The sequence below is a fragment of the Palaemon carinicauda genome, chromosome 4 (genome assembly GCF_036898095.1).
Source record: "Palaemon carinicauda isolate YSFRI2023 chromosome 4, ASM3689809v2, whole genome shotgun sequence".
In the NCBI taxonomy this organism is placed as follows: Eukaryota; Metazoa; Arthropoda; class Malacostraca; order Decapoda; family Palaemonidae; genus Palaemon; species Palaemon carinicauda.
Genome location: NC_090728.1, coordinates 166815454 through 166841384, shown reverse-complemented (window position 1 = coordinate 166841384; position 25931 = coordinate 166815454). Strand labels below are relative to the sequence as shown.

Below are 25931 nucleotides of genomic sequence, written 5' to 3'. Positions count from 1 at the left end.
TCACTGGGCTATTTTCCCTGGGCTTATAGCATCCTGCTTTTCCAACTAGGGTTGTAGCTTAGCATTTAATAATAATAATAATAATTACTCAAATATTTTAGATATATTGCAGCTAATTTGAAATAGCTCTTTTACTGAATTTAACATGGTGTTCAGAGACTTTAATGTTGCTGATAAAAATTTATAAGTTATAATACTTCAACAATTTTGACTCATATTTTTGTGAAAAGTGATTTGGTGAGTCAAATTAAGAGATTGTACATAAAATTTTTGGCTTGACTGTCAAAAATATTTTGACAGTCCAACATTTAATGAACAAATGCAAAATCATATCTGCAACAGTATTATCAATTCCTGCATTCTCAAGAACTTTTTTTATGTATATTTCATGCTTTTCAAGATAAAGTATATGTATTTTTAAAAAGAAAAAAATCCAAAGAGATTAGCATTTCATAATAAACGTGTTGCCAGGCCCATAATCGGTTTTATCCAGAATATTTGATACTATTTTGGAAATTCCCGGACAGTCTTATCGTGAAATAAATTGTTCTTGTGTAAGATACTATCTTGCTAGCTAGCCTACATCACTTGCCAAAGCTATCAAATGCGTTCTTTTGACATCCGGTTACGATATCTTAGGAATTTTGTACAGTATAATCTTCGTGTAAACGTTATGCCATTTAGATTATTTTAATAAATTGTATGAGTTTTTTTATTTGATGGCGTCGCAAGCAGTGGCGGAGTATTATTATTATTATTATTATTATTATTATTATTATTATTATTATTATTATTATTATTATTATTATTATTATTATTATTAGCTAAGCTAAAACCCTAGTTGGAAAAAACATTATGCTATAAGGCTAAGGGCTCCAACAGGGAAAAATAGCCCAGTGAGGAAAGGAAATCAGGAAATAAATAAACGAGGCACTCCAATTAAAGGCTTCGGCCCCTCCAGATGCCACCCCAGATTGGCTTATTATATTTCAGTTTCTCGTAGATTTTTGGGTTGGAAAGGACGGAGCTGAGACTTAGCGTTTGTCCGAAGGTTGGTCAGATCTAAAAAACGAATGTATTTCAGAATATGAGGATTTGACTTTGAGGGGTTGCACCATATGGGCCGTTAAGTATCATTGGAAAAAGAACAGAAAGGAAGAACGGATACAGACATGTCTGAAAGGAGAATGAGATAAAGGCGATGAACTATATTATTATTATCATTATTATTATTGTTATTATTATTACCTGCCAAGCCACAACCCTACTTGGAAAAGTAAGGCGCTATAAGCCCAAGGGCTCCAACATAGAAAAATAGCCCAGTGAGGAAAGGAAATAAGGAAATAAATAAACAATACAAGAAGTAATGAAAAATTAAAATGAAATATTTAAAACCTTAACAACATTAAAACAGAGTATTTGCAGGAAGTGAAGAAAAAATCAATTCAACTTCTTCTTATAGTTTACTATTTTTTTCCAACTTACAGTCATTCTATTTTGTGAAAACTTATACACGTTTATTGACTAGATGTTTAGTTTTTAATAATAATAGTAACAATCGTACACAAATCTGCAGAATCCCTTTTCGTTATATATCATTTTAATCTGTTTGGTGTTGGTAAGATCTTTGAACGAAAATTATTTCATTTACTTACAACCCACAGGACAGGATACTTCGAAAATTATGCCGCTCGAAAAGCAGACCAGAGAACGAAAGGATTATCCAGGAAGTAGAGAACCTCCTAGAAGATTCTCCCGACATCATTAACACTGTTTCTGAGGATGGCCTGACACCTCTTCACTTAGCTGCCATTAACAATCAGGCTGGGTATTATTATTATTACTTTAGTGACTTAATATTACGAAAATTTACAAAGGTAAAGATACATCATTTACTATATAGATTGTATACAATAATTTTTCTCGAGACAGATTTTCTTCAGCAAAAATATTATGTCCACAAAAATATATAAACAAGCAAACAAATTCCGATTAATAACATACGTTACCACTCCAAATCTATTTATTATAATTAGTTCTTATAGCAATCCAGGATTTCATATGCATAATTACAAAGATCTATTGGGTGGTCCGAGTAATCAAGGTTAGGATATTAACTCCGTAGTTCTCTTGCTCTCTCCTTAAAAATTTGACCTAAACCAGAATACTATTGTTTGTTGAAGAGTTGCATGTATTCTAAAAAGGGGGCTTGTCTTTTGGCATATCATTGAAGTGTAAAGTATCGCTCATGAATCGAAGAATGGAAAGCAATATCTTTTATTAATGTTACACTTTCTGTTTCAGGATTTTGTCTGCGCTGTTAAGCCATGGGGCCGACCCGGAGTTGCGTGATGCCGTAGAAGGTTTCACTCCACTCCTGTACACCATCACGCAACAGTCATTGGAGTGTTTTGAAATTCTGCTGAAGAAGTTAGTGTTGTTCCAGTTATTGTTTTCCAATTAGACATGCTTGTGTTTAGGAGTGAGTATATGCCACAACCCTCTCTGATTGGGGGTACATTAACGTGATGAAAAGGTTTATGTATCGTCATGATCAGCCAGCTGTGCTAATCAGGGCCACCCATACTATGTTAGATTGCTGTGGGCGATCTAGGCGAAAATCTCCCATCACTAATCCTCACTGGCCAACGTGGTGATAAAAACTGGTCAAACCCCAAAAATGAATTGACATGTCTGAGGCCTTTGCCCTGCAGTGAACTAGAAACAGCTGCATTCGTTGTGATATTTTTTAATCTCAAGTTTTACTTAAAGGCACAGCCTAGGATACAACTGAGGACACTTCAAATTATGTATTTTGATTTTTCTGAAGGCCACCAACTTAGGTAATTTTAAAACATGGGTACCCCATTCAATTATTTAGTCTTTATGCAAAACTATTATGGAACATTTTATTTGTGTGGTTAAAGTTATGCTTTTATAATGACCACATGCAATCAAAGTTATTTCTTATCATAAGTTTAACTGTGGCTAGAAAAGTAAGCGTAATTAAAATGGTCGTGAACAGTCACTTAAATTACAAGAGTTTTGTCAATAGTCTGATGAAGATGGGCATGGGTCTTTACTAAGGAGCATCTACAAAATCAATCCTACGGTGATCAATTAGAAAGTGATGCAGAAGAAAACATTTTCTAGTGAAATTAATTGAATCAGCTTTCAAGAAATATAGTTATGTGAACATATGGAAATATAATATAGAAATAACATACGCTAAATATTAGTTAAAAAACTGTTGTAAATTTGTACATATAGCCTACAGTTATGTTCAAGAAAGCTAAATAAGCTCACCTTAGATTAAATAACAATTGCTATGAGGATCGCCACAAATGAAGTTACTAGAAACACGATGATGTCAATGATGATGGTGATGATGGCTTACACGCAATATAAAAACTTACGACGTCCTTGTGGTGGCCTATTAGAAAAATCCCTGTCTGACATTCTGTAGGACTGGAGTTTCGAGACCCGTTCAGTGTCGATAGTTTCTTGCTGTGTCTGCGACCTCAACATTCCTTGTGAGCAAAGGGGGAGGGGTTTGATGAAACCTATAGGTCTACCTGCTGTGTCATCGGCAGCCATTGCCTGAACCTCCTTGGTCTTAGCTTAGATAGAGAAGGGTCTAGGGCACTGATCATGTATATGGTCAGTCTCTAGGTCATTGTCACCATCCCTTGCCTTTGCTATTCATGAGGGGCCTATTAACCTTTATACTTTACATTTTTTCAAACGGAAGATATGAAGTCGACGAGTAGGATAAGGAACAATGCTACACAAGCATCATGACTTTTTATATTACATCTGTCTTTTATATCTTTTCAGAGGAGTAAATGTTGATGCATGTGATAAAGGCGGCCAGTCAGCTTTGTATCATGCAGTGGTACATCACTATGTTCAAGGAAGAATGGTGGAAAAGCTCCTGAAATTCGGTGCCGATGTCAACTTGGAAGTTAAAGGACAGACGCTGCTTCACGTAGCAGCTCGAGTTGGGAATCCGCGCGTTCTTCAAGAACTTCTAGACGCCAAGCCAAAGAACATTGATATGCTTGATAATTCAAAATTGTCACCTCTACATCTAGCTGCAGAAAACGGTCACCGTGACTGTTGTGAGATTCTTAAGAAAGCTGGGGCAAACTGCTCAGTCCGAAACAAGCACAAGGAAACTCCATTGATGCTAGCTGTAAAAAACAGCTACACCAAGACCTGTGAGGTTTTGCTTGAAAACAGCAAAGCATCTGTAAACGAGGTAAACAATTTTCACCAGACACCTGTAATTATAGCTGCGAATAAGAATACTGCAGCTTCTGTTTTTGTCTTGAGGACACTTCTGAAGCATCAGCCAGATTTAACAGCAACAACATCAAACGGAGATACAGCATTACATTATGCCGCAAAATGTGGTTCTGCTGAGAAGTGTCGTGACCTGATAGAGGCTGGAGCTGACCACAACATAACAAATGCTCAGGGCATGACTCCAATCCATTGGGCAGCAAAGAATAATTTCAGATCTTGTGTTGCTGTCCTTCTGGGCTTCTCAGAGGAAGAGACGTGGAATTTAGTTTTACCTGACAGTGATAGAGAGAGTATTAATTCTGTACCTTGTACCATAGACCTTGATAATAAAAATTTAATTGATGTAAACATAAAAGATAAACAAGGTATGACTCCGCTTCATTATGCGTTAATGAAAGATTCAGAAGAATGTTTCAAGCTGCTCATCAAGAAACGGGCTAATGTTAATCTGAAAAATAATAAAAATAAAACTCCTCTGCATGTAGCAGCTGAAAGGGGACTAGCTAAATGCTGTGCTTGGCTTCTATGCAAAGGAGCAGACGTCCTAGCAAAAACCGACGAAGAAAAGACGGCTCTTCATCTGGCTGCAGCTGCAGGATCTCTTGCATGCTGCAAAATCTTGCTAAAGAAGGAAGCTAAACTCAACAACATAGCTGATAAGACAAAAATGACACCTTTGCACTATGCTGCTAAAGTCGGTTCTGCAGATTGCTGTGAATTGCTGCTAAAGAAGATCGAAAGGTACTTTGAGTCTTGCTCTGCCGATACGCCGTTGCACCTTGCTGCTCAAAAGGGTTGTTCTGATTGTTGCAAGTTGCTGGTCCAGAACATATATACAGAAAAATACCTAGCGAGGAGAAACACAGATGGACAAATGCCCCATAATGTAGCCTTTGAAAACGGGAAGGACGATGCATTCTGCTTCTTGCTTCGTATGGCTTTAGAATATATGGGAAGAAAAATGTCCTCAGAGAAATCAAGGTCGAAAGGTAAATATAGAAAAGAGGATGTGCCGAGTCTCAAACCCACACTCAATGACCTGCTCACCAGGAGTATAAAACAACAGAGGAGGTAAGTTATCGCCATTATAGTCAATGTATATTTATGAATAAATGTTTGTCATCTGCAATAGACTATTCTTCTGAAATATTGAGATGCATCATTTGTTTTTATATGCTAAGAAACCAATAGCTTAGTATTATAGAAATTTAATTAACAGAAATAAATACAAAATACTCATTGCGTTTTTTAGTGTAAGTCAGAACTTTTAAGTACCGTCGTTTAAGATCTTAGCCGTGTAATTGGAGAGCATTTCCATTTTATAAGGAAAGTTCAATGAAGAACAGATGTTTAATGCATATAGAAGAATAGCAGCTGAACAAGTTGAAGGTTCAATGCGGAGACTAGAAAGAGTAGTCTCCCACTTTCGGGGCATCATGTTATACCTGCAATGATATATAACACTCGTTATTTCTCTCATCCTATTTCCAACGATACTATACTGTATGGGTTTTTTAATGTGTACATTTTTCTTTCTATGTATGCTGCTGCACTTTAGCATAGATTAATTGATTCTGCTTTTGCTCTTGACTACGGTAAGTAATGCAGATTAACTTGAGTGTTATATACCTATGGGTATCTTCAATAATAGATAAATGAATAATTAACAATAATAGGTATATGTATTTTTATTGACAGCCAGGCAATAGAAGCCCTCGTCAAGTGTATGAACTGGTCGGATGTTTTTTCATCGGAGAATGAAAAGGGTGTCAGATCGAATTTCTGTCAACTCATCCAATATTTTCCAAAAGCTGCAAAGGTAAATATTCAGGAATATTCCAAAACTATTCTATCATACTTTTGAAATAAAGAATTATGATGATTACACTATCATTTTTTTTTTGTCAGTATTGTCCTCTTTTGACAAAGATTTTTTATTTTTGTTTTTGTTTTTACGATTTATTTTCATAAATTTAAGGAAAAGTCAAGTTTCTACATTATATGTTTTCTTTAAATATTAGTCTACATTATGAAATGGAAGAGAGAGAGAGAGAGAGAGAGAGAGAGAGAGAGAGAGAGAGAGAGAGAGAGGAGAGAGAGAGAGAGAGAGAGCATCAGGATCAACAACCAATATGAAGGGCTTGCCTGCTGGCCGCTGGATACAAAATGGCGCCCTGTTTTGAGTTTGGCGCTGATCTTGTTTTTCTATAGGTACTCTAATGACGATTATACTTCCAGGTTGTTCTTGATGGCTGCATAGAAGCTGGTCAAAATGGCAAAAAGATATACAGATTTACTATTCTGGAGAACATTTATTCATGTTCAGGTATGTGAACTTCTAGCATATTTTTTTCCAGATTGTCTATGCTTAATGACAATGATTTTCAATTTTCATTTACCTTCGCCATTCATCTTATTTCTCTTACTCTTGTTTTTTTAAGTTCTTATAGTTTGTATATGGAAGATCTATTTTAATGTTACTGTTTTTAAGATATTTCATTCTAGTTATTCATTTATCTTGTAGTTTATTTATTTCCTTATTTCTTGATTTCTGTCATCTTTTTACCATAAATATCCATAATTTCCAAAGTGCGTTCCTATTACGTTTCATCAAACCATCTTATTGTAATAATTCCAAGAACGTGAACAAATCATTTTGATAAATAAGCTTCCTGGCAACAATAGTTTCAATGGCGTACCAAGTGTAGGCGTACATTGTAACCTGAGGAATAACAAAATCCATTAGATTGTATAATTGCTGACTCTGTACTCTAAACCAAGACTTTAAAAATCTAACCTTTTCTGATATACTTTTTCTTACTTTTGTGCAGAGGAAAAAGACAGGACAGACTCGGGATTTTCCAGGCGAAATATTATGATTAAACTAAAAATTAGTTTTTTCTATCTGCTGAAGTTGATCTCTGAAACAAAAAGCGGTGGACACATTTTCCGAATCGGTGTTAAGATGTACGAAAGATTTTATCAGGCTGTCGACACTCCTCCGAAGTTCCTTTCACTTACTGCAGACATGAGGAAACAGCAGATAAGTAGCGAAGGTATGTCATTTAAAGTAGTTCAATAGCCACACATCTTGCCTTGTACGTGTTTTACTTGAGCTTATGACAAAATCCCAATGTTCCTGCATAGTTATGGTAAGGAGGTAAAAGTAAGACTGAGCAAGGAAAGCATTGTTTACAAGCAACCCAAGCTAAGCCTCACTCCCGGTCATCTCTCACTTACTGCTCTCTTTAAATTATAAGATACTACCATTTCTGAAAAACTTTTTATTATCTGTTCACCCTTTCATTGGTTATTACAATAATCCTGCTTCGATTGACCAAGTTTTTCTTTCTCTAGAGTTTAGATTAACCAAGGTGTAAATACAAATTTAGAATATAGGTTTAACGAGCTGATTTATCGCCTTTTTCCATCATGATATTTGCTACTAAAAACAAAATGATTAAAGGTTGGAAAGCAACAGTTTTGATCCTAATATATTTCTTTAATGTATCAAACCAATCATTCTATATCTTTTCGTTTATGTCAACAACTAAATGAAGTCTGTATTACTATCGAATTGATGATCACGCCACTTGTGGCTAAATCTGCCGGAAGAATTTGAGTGGTAGATGGAATACCACGAATTTCCCCTATATTGATTATATTCAAATTACTGCCAAAATGATGCACTCAAAATTATTTCCCCCCCCCCCCCTCTCTCTCTCTCTCTCTCTCTCTCTCTCTCTCTCTCTCTCTCTCTCTCTCTCTCTCTCTCTCTCTCTCTCTCTCTCTCTCTCTCTCTCAGCAACGATTTTTATAACAACGTAGATGTATTCTCTCTCTCTCTCTCTCTCTCTCTCCTCTCTCTCTCTCTCTCTCTCTCTCTCTCTCTCTCTCTCTCTCAGCAGCAATTTTTATAACAACGTAGATGTATCTCTCTCTCTCTCTCTCTCCTCTCTCTCTCTCTCTCTCTCTCTCTCTCTCTCTCTCTCTCTCAGCAGCAATTTTTATAACAACGTAGATGTATTCTCTCTCTCTCTCTCTCTCTCTCTCTCTCTCTCTCTCTCTCTCTCTCTCTCTCTCTCTCTCTCTCTCTCTCTCTCTCAGCAGCAATTTTTATAACAATTTCTCTATCTTTGTACCAAAATTTCTATGCAACATTTTCCTTCTTCCGATGTGTGTTTCGTGTAAATAAAGTTCACCCAAATTTACCAAAACAATTAATCTGTATGCCCATCAGGATATATTCCTGGAATTTTCGCTTTTTAGTTTTAGTTTTTTACAGCTTTTCAACCATTAAAGAATATAAAGGTATGCTTTACAGTTAATTTCGTAAGTGATATAGGATTGTTTATAGACTAATTTCGAGTTATAATTTTCTGAATATTCAAGGGAGAGAGAGAGAGAGAGAGAGAGAGAGAGAGAGGAGAGAGAGAGAGAGAGAGAGAGAGAGAGAGAGAGAGAGACCTGTTAGTTTCTTTTTCATATTTTTTTGTCTTCAAAATATATTAACTGAAAATATTACAAGCATAGAGGTTTTTTTCAATAAATCTTTGGTTAATATAATGTTTTAATATTATATAATCAATTTTAAATATTATTGCCATTAAATTCATCCGAATTCCCCTAAAGATCCACTTATCATCGACGAAATTCCAGGAATTTCCTTTCTTATTTCACTCATATGAGAGTTTTACACCAAATAAAATATATAGAGGTATACTCTACATTTAATTTTGTTCCATGCATTTGAGGAAAGTTATATCATGAGTGATTCAGAATTATAGATTTATTTGTAATCATAATTTTCTCAGATAATTCACCCGTCATCGACGAAATTCCCAACTGTTCGCCTTTCTTCAGAGACGGAACCCTCAAACCTTGGGCTCGCGAGAGACCAGAGATCGAGACTAGTGGACCGGGACACCCGCTGATTTGCATGGTCGAGTATGTGATCACTTGATCGTATGGTGATTTTTCCTATGGCTCTTTTATGACTGAGATCCGGTGAAAATAACAGATTGTAGAGGGAAAGGATATGATTTGAGATTAATGCTAAAGGGTTGTGGTTGCCTATTGGAAACGTCCCTGCCTGGCGATTGCCGGACTGGGATTCAAGTCACGCTCACACATGTTAGTTTCTTGTTGTGCTTGCAACCTCACCATCTTTGTGAGCTAAGGATGGAGGGTTTTGGGGAGCCTATAGGTCTATCTGCTGAATCATCAGCATCCATTGTCTAGCCTTCCCTGATCGTAGCATGGGTGGAGAGGGCGCTTGATCTCTGATCATATGTATATGTGATCAGTCTCCAGGGGACTGTCACTGTCCCTTGTTTATGTCATTCATGAGCGGCCTTTAAAATCTTTTAAGCTTTAGACATATTTGTGAGCATGGAAAAGAACTTCCACTTTTAATTACTGTTGGATTACATTATACATTTTTGATAGACTTTACAACTTAGCTGAGGAAAATTAGATATAATTTGTCTTTCAGGAAGCAAAAGAAGAGGCTTCATTTATGATCTTGATCATTTTTATCAGGTTTGAGACAAGATCCCCAATTTCTTCCCTTCTACCAAACGAAAAGAATAGTTGAATAATATTCTCATCTTTTTCATGTAATTGTTACATGCAACTCGAAAACCAAAGATATTGAAAGTGTTTTTTTTTTTAAGCAAAATCAAAAGTTTTACAGTAGTTTTCTAAATGGACTCAAAATTAGTAAAAAAAAAAATTGCAACAAGAATACCATGAAGAGTCTATATATATGAAAATGCAACATAAACCTTAATCCTGCTAAATAATGCCTTTAACGTTTATGGAACAATATTGAGGATTAACAATCTCCATTGTATTTTTTTCTCTTTACTCAGGAACAAGAGGTTGGGTCTACTTGGACACGAAGTTTGTCAAAAACTTTTGAAATACAAATGGGACTTTTATGTTAAGAGGACGTTTTACGGGCTTTTCCTCTTCTCGGCGCTATTCGTTGGAATTCTCTCCTCCTATGTGACATTGGCTTAGTAAGATCCGCACTTTTGACTTATTTTCTTTATTTCGTTGAAGAACAGTATTCAAACCGCTACCATATTTTGATGAGATTAACGACCATCTCTCTCTCTCTCTCTCTCTCTCTCTCTCTCTCTCTCTCTCTCTCTCTCTCTCTCTCTCTCTCTCTCTCTCATTATTTTCTTTCTTTTCAGTGACTGGGTGTATGTCCATCGAATGCATAATCTCACCAGGGAGAATTTTTGCGAACGTCAATGCACAAACAGCGGTCGAGAGCATGCCAATACTCAAAACATTATTCATGACCTAAGGAGTAACAGCGGAAACTGCATTAGTTCAAAACCGGTATGTCTTTCAATCACAGAAGTGAGTTTTCATCTCTCTCTCTCTCTCTCTCTCTCTCTCTCTCTCTCTCTCTCTCTCTCTCTCTCTCTCTCTCTCTCTCTCTCTCTCTCTCTCTCAGACTGGTTTATGGGAATGTTGTAAGTGTAATTCAAAAGGTGAGGTCGCGGATGCATTGGCGGGACGGGGTGCAGGTATTTTCGGAAGTATATGAGTGCATGAGGTATATGGGAATGACTTGACCTGTGTGTATTCGTGTATATGCATTCATGTGCATGTGTCGAAATTGGGTAGGGGCTGGACTTTCAAAGCTTTGAGTACGAGTTCAGTATGTTACAGAAGTTTCCTTCAAAGGGGGTTTGTATTTGATTCAGCAGTAAAGAGGTCGAATATTACAGCGTCTTTATTTAATCTTATCTTTTTTCACTATCTGGAAAAGTAATGGAAATAGATGATTGACATAAATATTTAAAATTCTCTGAACCTTATTTCATCAATAATAGTCCTTTTTGTTTTCAGGACTTCATCGCTGAGGCGGAACTGCATCAAAGTAGTGTCCGAATCCTGGCCTTGATGATACTCGTCATCAACATTATCATCGAAGTTTTCAGGATTCATCAAGTAAGTTTCGCGACAGAAAATTCTGGAAAGAGTTGGAAAACTAATACATTTGGCAGGATGGTGTTGTTTTCATTACTCTTATCTTGAATTTTTTTTATCTTATCATCCAGAAATGCAGGTGCAAACTTATTCACATTTTATTGAATTGTGATGTCGAAGGGGGTAACCTTCCGGTTCTCAATAAGTCCTTTAGGATGAGGTTGCTGGTCCCATGATCTTTTAATAACTCTGTTACCGTTAGTCCTAGCGCAATTGGGTCGAATAGTGGCTAACTGTGGCTTTATAAAAGTGTAATGAGTATTGTATAATTGAGATGCGCTAGCCAAAAAGATATATAGTTAGGTAGATTGATAGAATACAAACTGATTGTTGTATCACTGACATACGTCAGCCACAAAGACAGAAAGTTAAATGGATAGATACATACATACACACATATACCAAGGCACTTCCCCCAATTTTTGGGGGTAGCCAACATCAAACAAATGAAAAAAAATGGGACCTTTCCTCTCTACATTCCTCCCAGCTGACAAGAAAGTCGACCGAGTTCGGCTGGTACCGCTAGGATACCACAGCCCACCCTCCCCCGTTATCCACCACAGATGAAGCTTCATAACGTTGAATCCCCTACTACTGCTACCTCCGCGGTCATCCAAGGCGACCGGAGGAAGCAGCAGGGCCTACCGGAACTGCGTCACAATCGTTTGCCATTCATTCCTATTCCTAGCACGCTCTCTTGCCTCTCACATCTATCCTCCTATCACCCAGAGCTTTCTTCACTCCATTCATCCACCCAAACCTTGGCCTTCCTCTTGTACTTCTCCCATTAACTCTTGCATTCATCACCTTCTTTAGCATACAGCCATTTTCCATTCTCTCAACATGGCCAAACCACCTCAATACATTCATATCCACTCTAGTTGCTAACTCATTTCTTACACCCGTTCTCACCCTCACTACTTCGTTCCTAACCCTAACTACTCGAGATACACCAGCCGTACTCCTTAGACACTTCATCTCAATCACATTCAATTTCTGTCTCTCTGACACTTTCATTCCCCACAACTCCGATCCATACATCACAGTTGGTACAATCACTTTTTTCATACAGAACTCTCTTTACATACATGCCCAAACCTCTATTCTTTACCACTCCCCTCACTGCCCCCAACACTTTGCATCCTTCATTCACTCACTGACATGCATCTGCTTCCACTCCACCATTTGCTGCAACAACAGACCCCAAGTACTTAAACTGATCCACCTCCCCAAGTAACTCTCTATTCAACATGACATTTGACCTCGCACCACCTTCCCTTCTCGTACATCTCATAACCTTACTCTTACCCACATAAACTCTCAACTTCCTTCTCTCACATATCCTTCCAAATTCTGTCACTAATCGGCCAAGCTTCTCTTCTACGTCTGGATAGATAGTATCCTATAATTTTCAGTAAGGAGCTAATCAATATCATTATCCTCGATGATGATAGGTAATATCATATATCATATCAAGTCCAGTGCACCCTAGAATTCACCAGTATCGTCTTATGTATTACTATATTCGTGGAGTGCGTGGCAATATGAGACCTAACGGCTGCCTCCAGAAAAATGGTCCCAACTATTGGCCCTTTTAAGCAAACTCATTGGGTCCTGAGCAAACTGAATTTGATTACCGTAACCTCTCGTCTCGTAAAACCAGCAATTCTGAGGTTATGTAGTGTATGTGTGAAAGGGAAATGTTCTGTAGCATCTATTATTCTGTTCTGACTCTTGCAAACATGATTAGGCTGAACATTCTCTTGTCATAATCAGATTTGAATATTATTTTTCCGAATGATAGGTCTCTTGTGGCGAACGTCTTCTCTTTTGATTACATTGAGATTAATGCTTTCATGGCAAAATTTCCACATTTGATGCCATGCTTATCGACGTAGGATATATTCTCATCAAATAATTAATACAGGTTTTAAATATGATGCCATTAAACAATGGCCCTAGGTAAAGTGCTATATATTAAAGATGTCTTAAAGATATATAAAATCTAACCTACTTTTGATTGATATGTGATACTCTGCGTAATTTCTACAATATTTAGACCAATATACAGTTCTTATCAGATTTGTCACCTGGGCCAATAACTGCGGACTTCTTAGTCTCTCAACTCCATTTCCTACTTTCTTTACGTTTAAGGGCTGTCTTCCTGGTCCTATCATACAGGAAAACCCTGGGCACTACAGCACCTACAAGATCTGTTTGTCTTTTACATTCTTAGGTATTTAGAGTATCACATAGGCGTATTCCGCGTTAATTGTCAAATCCACATTATCGAAGCACTTACAAAACAAGAAAGTGTTCAATTTCTTCTTGAAAGCCTTAATATCTTGTCTTTAGGATGTCTAATAGGAGTTTGTTGTAAAGTTTTGGGGAAGCTTATTTGAAAGCTCTAACACCTACAGTAGACATACCGGTACATTTTGGGTCCAATAACTTGAAACCATCTATAACTATTCTCTTGTCAACACGATTCGTTGGCTGCAGGATGTGTAGCAATTCTCTTAGGCATTATGGACGTCTGGTTCTGGTAACTTGATGAATCATTACAAATATCTTAAACACTAATCTGGATTTAATAGGCAGCCAGTGAAATTCAATTAGTATTGGAATAATCCTTACTCTTCTGTTTATTATGTTTTGTATTTTTTTAAGTTACACTTTGGGTAGATTGTGAAAGATGGCATTACAGTAAATTCTGGTAATAGCACAGTTAATCATAAGTTGTTAATATTTATTTGGATGTCACCCAAGTTTCTCAAGTTGTTTTTTCTTTGCTACCACCATGAACTCAGTTTTAGTTTTATTTGGTTTTGGTTGTTTAACTGGCATGCATTCCGTAACACTAGTAAGAATGTGGCTTAAAGTTTCAGCAGTATCTTCAATATCATTTATGGAGAAGTAAAATTGTGTATCATCCGCAAATACTGTACTGTAGTTTAAACTTCACTTCATATCTCCGTAATACTTTTGACAGACCTATAGTATGGATACAAAATAAGATTGTGCTAAGAACACTTACCTTGGATACCCTTCTGTTTAATGATTTATGTGATAAGTGAAAGTTTCCAGTTTGTACAAAGTAATGTTTGTCAACCAAGGAATCTAGATACTCAAATACTTGATCTTCAGTACCACTAGACGGTAAATCGTTTAGCAGCAGTTCATGCGCAACTGTTTCAAAAGCAGCACTAAGATCGCGCAATATCAAGATAACACATTTGTTCTCATCCAAAATTTCCATCAGATCATTTACAACAGAGCATATAGCTATCTCTATAGAATATAGTTGTCTGTATGCTGACTGGTTTTTCTGACAATTCTTCGATTGTTTCTAAATGACTAACTAGTTTTTAAAGAATTACATATTCTAGCACTTTTAAAATTAAGGATAGGTTCGAAATATATGAACTTAAGTGTAAGTCCTGAGAATCTAGAGCATATTTTAACAACAGGAAAAAATATTTTCTTTCTCATCAGCTATATGTAGGTTTCCGACAGATGAAACGACTGGCTCCAACCCTAATCAGCTACGTCTGTTCTGCTGTACTACTGGTCAACTGGACAGAATGCACCCAAATCACTGGTATAAGAGAGGTAAGCTAGAGTTGTGCGTTGTCATTTCCCTATTGCTGTTTTATTCAGGGTCAATGCCAATACTCCTATGAAAATAGTATTTACAAGAGTTATTACTAGCACTCCGACTTCTAAAGTCTAGTGGAGCAAAGATATATTGCTCGTAAAAAAAAAGTATGAATTTTTTCTTAATCCAGACTGTCATTGCTTTGGACCTGAATGCAGAAGTCCAATTCACCAGTTGAACATGACGAGCAAGCCTTTTATCTAGGGGTTGTAACGTATAATAAATCAGCCCATGAAATTGTTGCTTGATCACAAGATTGACTTCACTCTGTGTCACTTACAGCTTTGAAAAGTTAAAAAGTCATATATTCTTGAATTAAGAAAATTATTAGTTTTAATTTTCAATTGACAATATCTATGCACCAAGGATCAGAATTTTAGCGAAGAATTCTGTCTATCCATTGTTAGCGATTTTGTTTCATTTGGGCACATTTACAGGTTTCTGGTGTTAAAATAGCATTGTGAACGTTTTATATCTTCATTGATCTTGCATATCAAATTTCTATCTTACGATGGATTCTGCCATTAACGAGAATTCCTTCTCATCTCACAAGAAAAAAAAAATCTTTATTAAAACAATTCCACTATATCTTATGGAGAAGTAAGATCACTCATCCTACCAAAATATAAGTAACAGAGATGTGACAGAGACTTTTAACGACAGTAGCTTAGAAGCAGAGCTTTTCATACTGCATTTGAAAGTTATAAAAAGGTCATTAAGTTCTAATGTACCTTGAACTTCTCAGGATTGGCAGTGGATTTGTGGCGTCCTGTCAGTGATGTTAGGGTGGTTTAACGTGGTCATGTTGCTCGGTTGGATACCATCCTTCGGACGCTACCTCATTATTCTGAGTGACTTCATGACGACAATGCTGAAACTTGCCGTGTTCTTACTACTCCAGGTCATCGCATTTTCCGTCGCCTTCCAGATGCTCCTCAGGGACCGCTTCGTCTTCAGCAACTATCCGCGAACCACTGTGAAAATACTGACCATGATCATGGGAGACCTAAGTTATGATGATCACTTCAGCAACCAGGGGAGCCCATTGCATTACCCACTACTCAGTCACTTGCTTCTCATTTGTTTTCTGGGAATTATTGGTGTCATCATGCTCAATCTGATTAGCAATTTTTCGCAAGAGGAGTTGGACAAGGCAAAGAAGCAAACGAAACTCATAACTCTGTCTCGTCACGTAGAAATGATTTTGGAAATGGAATCAATGTTTCCAAAATTGCGCAGGCACTATGCACGAGCATGGGTGGAGGACTGGCTTGTGCAGAAAAGTGCCTTCCCTTATGACTTTGGTTCTGTCTACTCTTGCAATGAATTGTCAAAAGAACAAGTTAACGAAGAAGAATCAGCTAACTCTTGTAAGTGTTCAACTGATTCTATTAAGTGTTTGCTGGAAGATATAAAAACACAGATTAAAGAATTGAAGTCTGAAGAAAAATTATGTATTCCTGTGAAAAGATCAGCGTCAAGGCACTAATGAAGACACATTAATTGAGAGGTCAATACAGCGATTCCATTGAAAGTTTTAAATGTGTGGTAAATTGAGACTAGTCTACGATACCCTTGCATTTCTATTCTTCTGTCTCAAGTTAACGTAATATGTACTTATGTGTACATATTTTAGAATGGAACTATATTTGCTTGTTAACATTTTTAAGGCTTATAATCAAAACACAATTATCATGGTATTACAAGTAAATTGTTCATCCTATGTTATTCTTTTATTTCTTTTTTTTTTTTATTTGAGCCTACTTTGTGATGAGACAAAATGGCCAAATTTCTCTCGCTACAATGAATAATATTTTGTATCCTAACAATAATTTGTGATATGAATTAAGATCATTTGTTTTGAATCTGCGATGCTCTTTTATTGGTGTTCTTTAAGGACTAATTTGCCATACTCTTATTGTTTCCATTTTATAAACTTGATCTTATTTTGCTATGTTATTGTGAAAATGTTTATTTTATTCTGAATTTATATTCCCTCGCCTTTTTTATTTGTTCATTTACCACGAGTAAAATTTCATGTCCTTTTGTTATGGATTTTTGTTGGATGAGTTTGTACTACACTTGTGTTTATAAACTTCAAGATATAGTAAGTTCATTATTTACTTGGTTTATATGACCACAATATTAGGTAAATTGTCTTCGCAGCACTTAAAGTTCTTAAATCTATGTAAATTAACCGTGCTGTTACGTGAATATTTTTTTCTATGTAACACTGTACATCATTAGTGGGGTATATCTTCAATTGACGTTCGTAGTCTAAAGATTTTTGCAGTTCTTCCATGTTTTTATGTATTACGGATTTATATGTTGCATTACATTAATTAGTAATTGACCTAAGTGTTTTAACAATTTCAAAACGGTATAAGATAAATTGAGTGAATATCAGACTTGCTCACAAGTAAAGAAGATATCCAGAAGATTTGAAGAGTAAAATCTGCATTACGTGATGGAGGGCTGATCTTGTAAGTCTTCTCCCAAGAGTGACAAGTTAGCTGTCTTTGATTCAGAGTTGTTGACAAAAGCTGACATAAGGTCAAGCGAGGAAGATTTCCTTTCTCTTTCTCAGCGTTTAACACAATTTAACGACAGGAGTGCTTTTATTTGTGTTTGATCTCTCTTTTTTTTTTAATTGTTGATTTATCTGAATCTATATTTTGTAATTACGTGTCACGATAGTACGCCATCTTTTCTTTTACTTCTTAAGCAGAAATATAAAATTTTTACTAAAAAAGACGCTGATTTGACAAGCAGTAATCACACATTGGCAAAGTTAAGAAACCAAATGATTATATTTTCTTTTGTTTTATTATCAAAACTATATATTAATGTTTATGTTGAAGTAGGTACACATGCAGATAAAGAGGTGCCCAGATGTAGACTATTATTTTATAGAAATATAAATGCCAAGACAGTTCCTGAGGCATTTAAAATAATTTATTGACCTGTAGGCCTTGTATGGGACAGTCGCTGGCGTAAGTGAAAATTTAATAGCAAAGGAAAAAAATTAATATGGAAAAGACTAAATTAAGTTTTGAAGCGGGCCAATGGAATGGGGACCAGACCCATTGTGTTGCTCTGATGGCCTGGTGAAGTATTTGTTTCTGGAGCTCGTTAAGCCTCGTTTATAAATGTTAGATTATGTGATTTATGAACAACTATAGTCCATTTCTTTTAGCGATGCATATTTGCACCGACTCGCGGCGGTGCCCTTTTAGCTCGGAAAAGTTTCCTGATCGCTGATTGGTTAGAATTATCTTGTCCAACCAATCAGTGATCCGGAAACTTTTCCGAGCTAAAAGAGCACCGCCGCGAGTCGGTGCAAATATGCATCGCTAAAAGAAATGGACTATAGTTAGTCCTTTGGAAAGAGTTGGATCTTTTCAGGATAGCAAGTGGCCGTAAAGTAACTGTATTCTATGGAGATCGTTACAGGTTCTGTTGCAAAATACCTCTTGGTGATGATGGAAAACTGTGGCGTCACGGTTTTTCTGAACTATTTCTAAAGTATTTGCGATTAAATACATATTGATATTGAAGCTTTACGGTTCAAAATGTATTGAGAAGGTTTACGGATTACAAATTCTTAATAATCTTATGAATCATGAAAATGACACAATTTAATTTCTCCATAAATGACACAAAAAATAATAAGGAGAAAGTAGATAATGTTCTGAATAACGTTAGCGAATGGATTATATTTTACCTACTAATAGTGAATGCAAATAAAACTTAATCATTTGTAGTACTGGGAAGATATTTTAAAACATCGGTGACGTTCAAGATAATATTAATGACAATTTGTTCCCATAAACGATAAAGTTTTTTACTTAGGCGTATAACTGATGTATTACTTTACCATAATTTAATTTTTTTTTTCTAAAAAAATGACTTGACCAACCTACTACCTATAAGTAAGCAAGCAAAACAAGTAAGCCTACCAATAAATGATGGCCTGCATATATCATGGAATAAAAATTACATATAAAATCTATGAAGTCTGACAGAAACCGATTTTCTTGTTGAGTTTCGGTAACAAGCAATACATTCTTAGTTACATTTAAAATGTTAGTTGGATGAGTTTAATCAGGAATGCAGGGTTAGAAATCTACTCGCAGTTGTCACACGAGTTACGAAAAAGACAGTATTACCCGAAAATTTAAAGATACAAGTAATCTCAAATAGACACGAATACAGTTCAAGTGGGGCTAATAGCTTAAGTTCAAAGGAATATGGATGGAAATTTAATACTTTGGAACGCAGGATAAAGCACTGATAACATTATATAATTTTTTAAAGAAAATATTTCGTTTTATATCTTTTCATATTCATTAAAGGTGCCTTTGTTGTAGTGTAAATACATCAAAACAGATTTTCATCTTAACATTAGCAGAAGACACAATATCGGAAACATCTATGGTAAGATTGAATTTTTATAACTAATTTAAGTCTTTTATTCCTGTTTTCAGACAAAGGTATAAATGATATTCAATAAAATTAACTTATAATAATTATATGGGGGATTTAAGATTAAAAAAGATAGATGATTTTAATGTCAGACTCTCGCTTGATAACTTGGATGTAAACAATACTGATCGCTGGTGGGTGAGAATTTATTAAGATGGAGATAATACAGCCATAACGTGTTATTATGATATTATTTGTGCCGAACGGAAAAACTGTCCCAAGCTGACGACACTTTTTATCGGGCCATGTTACAAAGATCATTATGGCTACTGCATCAGACGACGCAGAAGGGGAAAACCGTAGAAATAATGACTGGGAGGAATTTTGCGACAAGCAGGCCCGATTGGCGGCAGCAGATTTCGTCAAATCTTGGAGGGTATTCGTGGCCTTGCAAGCACAGTTTAAAGAGGTTGAACACAAAGATTTAGCAGAGAAGTTTGCTGAAGTGTTTCCAGCCCATTTAGAGCAGGCCTTATTAAACCCCCCGAATGGCGTTAAGGTCCGAAATGGCATTGGTAGTGCCAGGTCTGTGTCAGCAGACGATATTTTGGAGGCAGCTGCGAGTGATGAAGGGGGTGGAGAATCTCCCTCTCCGAAAGTCACCCATAGACCTTTTTTCAGGAGACTCTCTTTCAAAGGGCTAAAGAAAGGAAAAAGTTTATTTTTAAAGCAACATTCAGATGAAGTTGAACTCTCTCCACACCATGACAAACAATCAAAGAATGAAAGACACAAAGCCCGTACAGTGAAGTTGGCAGTTGAGTGCGTTCGAGAAGGAACTGTTCATTTATTAGCTGGTGATACTCAAGAAGGTCGACCACATTGGTTGAAATGTCGAATGGCACTGGTGAAAGTTGCTGCAGGACACATGTTAGAATTTTATGCACCACCAAAGGTAGGTTACATACACGGAAACTATGGTGAAGCATTGCCTTGGGTCAAGTGTATAGGCCTCATTGATTGATAGTAGGCTTGTAGGTAGACTACTGTCATATGGATATTTCAAAACTTCAAAGTACAGTAGCCTAGGTTGTTGGGTAAACCAGTTATTGTTGATATTGGGGATAAGAACAGGATGTACTTTAGTAATATTACCACCCAGTGCCTTTACCGCTTGCCAGTACACAGGAGCTTGATGTTTTTCGTTTTTTGCGAGCAAAGCGATCGCACGGTGGAGCTTAAACCATTAGATTTCCGTAATATGTTTATAGTCAAATAGTTTTTGCTCCGCTGTGCGCGAGCGACTGCGCTCGCATCGCTCACAAAAAAAGATAAAACATTATGCTTCTGTGTACTGGTAAGTGATAACGGCGATGGGTGGGATTCTACTGTAATTTTACCTTTACTTTACTGTAGTACAATATTTCCATGATGTTAATCTTCGAAAATGTCTGCAAAACACAGTTTCATGAGTGAAGTCTTTTGCGAAGCAAACACATTGGTGTGACTTAGTCTGAGGATGGGGCTGAACTTAGAAAATATTGCCGTGGTAAAGGTGAATCATAATATTATGTTAAATGATGAAATACTTCATATTATGGTATAATAGATCAGAATAAAGAACATTTTCATATGGTATATGAAAAAAAAGAAAAATGATTTGACAAGTAATAAGGACGATAGCGCTGTCCCAAGAAACTAAATTCATCCCGGAGTATTCAAATTACCTTTAAATACACCAGGAGCATTTATTATTTTCTTCATTACAAATATTGTACCACAGTAAATCTTGACATGTTTTACATTATATTAGTTCAATATCGTCGAAAATACTTATTTTTCAAAGGTTAAAAACTTGTTACAAGGTATTGTACCGTATAAAGGCCTAGGCCTCTTTTAACAGTAAGCCCCATGACTTTTTCCTACATGCTTGTGTTCAGAGGTATGAAACTTATTTTAAATTACATTATTGTTATCATGAGCCAAGCTGAAATTTGATGAAAAAGAAGAATTTTAGGAGGATTTGTCGGAGGTTTGGTCATAGTTGAAAAAAATACCCTCTTCTCTAATCTTACGTACCATACCCTAACCTTACCTACCCTAATCTCACCTAATCCTACCTACCTCAACCTAACCTAATCTTACGCACCCTAATCTAATCTTACCTACCCTAACCTAATCTGACTAAATCTTACCAACTCTTATCTAACCATATCTATCTTAACCTAACCTTACATATCTTAACATAACCTTACCTACCTTAACCAAATCTTACCTACCTGAACCTAACTATTAAAGAAATATGATGTACCCAACTTGTAACAAATTACTCAAAGTGTGTTAAATTTTATAAGCGACATGTAAAGTGTATGAAAATAAATTGAGAAGTCAAGAATAAACAAGGCTCATATTTAGCCTGCTCAACTAATACAGTATAGCCTTTTCCCCACTATTTATTCATATACAGGTAGCTTATGTAAAGACTACAAGTTAGAACAAAATATGCTTTTCCTAGCTATGCAAACCTGTCATTTAGATACTTACTCCTAGTTTCGGTTGCGTCATAAGGTTGCTAGACTACCCCACTGCATGACAGCGCTATGCACTGTTGTACGTCTTGCATCACTCTCTTATGGTCAAAGATTTATGGGGTGCTTGAGGTAGACGGACCTTTGCTTAAATGGCTCGGGTTTATATAGCTAGGAATAATGAAAATTGTTTATTAAAATTGGTAGTTTATTCCTACGCAGATACAAATTTCTCAGTCATTTAAATTGGACTCTTATTTAGGTGGGTGGAAGTCTCTGGTGAAAGGTATTCACTCTCTCTTTGGCAGTTACAAGTACGTATAAAATTCAAAAGAGCATATGCTGGGACAGTTCAGTCAGCTCATAAAGAGGCAGGACTGAAGTATCCAATCCTTTAGGTCCAGTCTAAGACAGAGGTAAAGCCATGTGAACATGAAGCATCGAGTCAATACAGTGTATCATTATATTCATTTATAACTGAGAGCTTGTTATTCTTACCTGCATTAGGGTGTAATTCAAACAAGAACTTCAGGTCCGTCTTGTGAATACAATTAGACTTGATCCACATTTTATACCCATATAATGCAGATAACAGCTGCTGCCTAAATAAAACAATTAGGTGTCCTGTAAGAGCTTAAGCTAGACTATCTTGAGCTGCAACAATACGTCCCAAAGAAAAGGTGTTTAAAGATCTGTGAGTATAATTTTTCTGGAGTGACCCATGAAAGTGTTTTGTCTTTTCCAGACACCAGTTCTGTGAACTTGTGCTATTGAGTGGTTCTTGTAGAACACAAGGGCTGCAGCATGACCATAGATATCATATATTCTGGGGGGGGGGGGTTCCTGGCAATGCTTCTGAGGATTTATATGCTCTCATAGTTGTTTCTCCAGACCAAAAGGAAATTGCTTTTGGTCACAATCTTTATGGAGCCTTCTGTGCTCACAAATGAGCTTGGAATCTTGGGTGTAAGATAGGCTGTACTTTTCAAATATTTTCTGACTGCTCTTTTGGGACAGAGTAAAAGGTTATCCTGGTCATCAGTTATTGTACCTTTCTTAAGAGACAATATTGTGAAAGTCAAATCTTATAGTTATTAACAACCGGATTTTGAGTTTTGGCCACAAACTTGAGAACAAATGAAAGGGCAAGTTCCATCCACCCTCTGGAATGTGACATTGGGTAGGACAGATCATGAAGTTCGTTTACTCTTGGCTGAAGCTAAGGCAAGGAGAAAGACATTCTTCTGGGTAAGATCCCTGTCTAAGGCTTTATGCAGGGGTTCATAGTGGTCTTTTTTCAAGGACTTACAATAAGAACCTTTGACGCATTATCAGGAAGGGGACTCGAGTTCTTGAGGAGGACAAGTCTTTTTAAAACTTTTAATGAGAGCAGAAAGTTCCCATGAAGAGGAGAGATCAAACCCTTTCAGTTTGAATATTTGGCTCGAGGCAGACCGGTAGCCCTTAACCGCTGCGACTGAAAGGGATTTCTTGTTCCACAGGAACACTTAAAAGTTGGCAATCAGGGGAATACAGTCAGCCCTCGTTTTTCTCTATTTCTTCATGTTTTCACTTACTGTATTTACGACACAGGACTGTATACCCTATTAAATATAAAATCACATTTGTTCCGTAACTGGAATACAAACCACGCTACTGTATTTATTAAGGGTTATACTTACGGCGGAGCTGAAATGACGAGCCATTGAAATTTAGCGAGGGTTAACTACCCACACTGCTAGTTAGCGGGGGTAGGGGGGGGGGGTAGCTTGCTACCACTCCCGTTCACACACCTGTGATTTACTGTAGTCACTTTACTTTTGGCTCGGATGGAGAGCGGTTGTTTCTGCTCTTCCTCCTCGCCTATTTTGGACTGCCATTAATTTTTGTCTTTTAATTTACTTTTTCTTATATATTATACATATATATATATATATATATATATATATATATATATATATATATATATATATATATATATATATATATATATATATATATATATACAGTGATACCTCGGTACTCGACCATAATCCGTTCGAGATCCGTGTTCGACCTCCGATTTGTTCGAGTACCGAATTTTTTTTCCCCATAAGAAATAATGGTATATATTCTATTCCGTTCCCAAGCACTCGAACAGGCCCAAAATATTAATAAAACGTGTACCTAAACAACAATAATTATCTAAATGTGTATGAAATTGGTCAGAAAATCCTATAAAACAATTTTAAACCATTTACTGTACTAAAATAAAACAATTTTAAACCATTTTCTGTACTGTAGTGAACATACCTTTGAGCAGCGGTTCGATGGCATACAGGGATGGATGTGGAGAGGATGGAAGGGGGAGGTTACTGCTTGGAAGGAGAGTCCCCTTCCATGATGTGGCGGGGTAGTTCTCCTTCAGGAGTTGTTTCTCTCTCCAATGAAAGGGTGGGCAGATCTATTTCAGGGGTTTCTTCTCTTCTTTGTCTCTTCTTTGGAGGAGAAACAGGCTTTGATGTAGCAGCTTTCTTTTCTTTTGTGAAAAACTGGTCTATTGTTAATTGTTTCTTCCTCCTCTGCAGTATTCTTCGAAAATGATACATGACACTATCATTAAACATATGCACTGCCCGGTTTGCTACTGCAATTTCTGGGTGGTATTTTTCAGCAAAAGCCTGCACATCTGCCCACTTGGAACAAATTTCATTGATGAGAGAACTTGGAACATCCTCCCTTACCTCATCCTCTTCTGAAGATTCCTGCTCCACAATCAGATCCTGCTGCTGTTGTTGTTGCAGGTGCAACAATTCCTCCACAGTCAACTCGGTAGAATGGCTTTCTACAAGCTCATCAATATCATCCTTGTCGACCTCAAGCCCCAAACTCCTGCCCATGACAACAATTTCCTCAACGACATCAGTGTCATCAGAAATTACAGGGGTAGCAGTGCTTGGACCCGCCTCTGGTTGGAAACCTTCAAACTCCCTCTCTGTGACACAAGATGGCCACAGCTTACGCCAGGCAGAGTTCAATGTCCTATAGGTCACACCTCGCCAAGCTTGGTCAATCATGTTAACAGAGTTGAGGATGCTGAAGTGTTCCTTCCAGAATTCCTTTAGGGTCAACTTCGTGTCACTGGTCACTTCAAAACACTTTCTGAAAAGGGCCTTGGTATAGAGTTTTTTGAAGTTTGAAATGACCTGTTGGTCCATGGGCTGGAGTATGGGAGTAGTATTGGGGGGCAAGAATTTGATTTTGATAAAGCTGTATTCTTCTTTCAAGTCATCCTCGAGACCTGGAGGATGTGCAGGAGCATTGTCCATAACCAGAAGACATTTCATTGGCAAGCTCTTTTCAATGAGGTAAGCCTTAACCTGGGGGGCAAACACTTCGTTTATCCACTCAGTAAAGAATTGTCTTGTGACCCAAGATTTAGTGTTTGAGCGCCACATAACTGGTAGTGCACTTTTACAAATATTATTTCGTTTGAACACCCGGGGGTTGTCCGAGTGGTACACTAACAAGGGTTTGATCTTGCAATCGCCACTTGCATTTGCACACAGCAACAATGTTAGCCTATCTTTCATTGGCTTGTGACCTGGCATCTTCGTCTCGTCCTTGGTAATGTACGTATTGGCTGGCATTTTCTTCCAAAATAACCCAGTCTCATCACAATTAAAGACTTGTTGTGCGATCAAATTTTGTTCATTTATGTACCGATCGAATTCCCCCACGTATTTATCGGCTGCAATTTGATCCGAACTAGCTGCCTCCCCATGCCTAGTAACACGATGAATACCTGTTCTATTACGAAACTTTTCAAACCAACCCCTGCTCGCTTTAAATGTAAATGAATCACTTTCACTGGTACTCGGACTTTTCTTCACTAATTCTTCATAGATATGCAACGCTTTTTCACAAATGAACGCTTCACTAACACTTTCCCCGGCCAACTGTTTTTCTTTAATAAATATTAAAAGCAACTTTTCCATCTCCTCAATCACTTGTGGCCTTTG

At 36.8% G+C, this 25931-nt stretch overlaps 2 protein-coding genes across 5 annotated transcripts in view; both read left to right on the top strand.

Moving 5' to 3' along the window:
* Positions 1-17096, top strand: part of LOC137640170 (transient receptor potential cation channel subfamily A member 1 homolog) — a 17922-nt gene extending 826 nt beyond the window's left edge. Inside the window, exons 2-13 of the mRNA XM_068372693.1 lie at positions 1665-1828; positions 2305-2430; positions 3838-5379; positions 6007-6127; positions 6547-6634; positions 7140-7364; positions 9123-9255; positions 10182-10331; positions 10512-10662; positions 11179-11280; positions 14815-14931; positions 15723-17096. Of these exons, the coding sequence (XP_068228794.1) occupies positions 1665-1828; positions 2305-2430; positions 3838-5379; positions 6007-6127; positions 6547-6634; positions 7140-7364; positions 9123-9255; positions 10182-10331; positions 10512-10662; positions 11179-11280; positions 14815-14931; positions 15723-16466 (3663 nt within the window). The 3' untranslated portion in view covers positions 16467-17096. The remainder of the gene's footprint in view (positions 1-1664; positions 1829-2304; positions 2431-3837; positions 5380-6006; positions 6128-6546; positions 6635-7139; positions 7365-9122; positions 9256-10181; positions 10332-10511; positions 10663-11178; positions 11281-14814; positions 14932-15722) is intronic.
* A 2457-nt stretch (positions 17097-19553) lies between these two features.
* The window catches only part of Lnk (SH2B adapter-like protein Lnk), a 155058-nt gene continuing 148680 nt past the window's right edge, over positions 19554-25931 (top strand). For 2 of the 4 annotated variants that reach the window (XR_011044310.1, XR_011044311.1), the window contains exon 1: positions 19554-20357. Coding sequence is in view for 2 of the 4 variants with exons in the window: in XM_068372692.1 (XP_068228793.1) it covers positions 19725-20357 (633 nt within the window). In the remaining 2 variants the exon portion in view is untranslated. The remainder of the gene's footprint in view (positions 20358-25931) is intronic. The other 2 variants (XM_068372692.1, XM_068372691.1) reach the window with 1 other exon arrangement.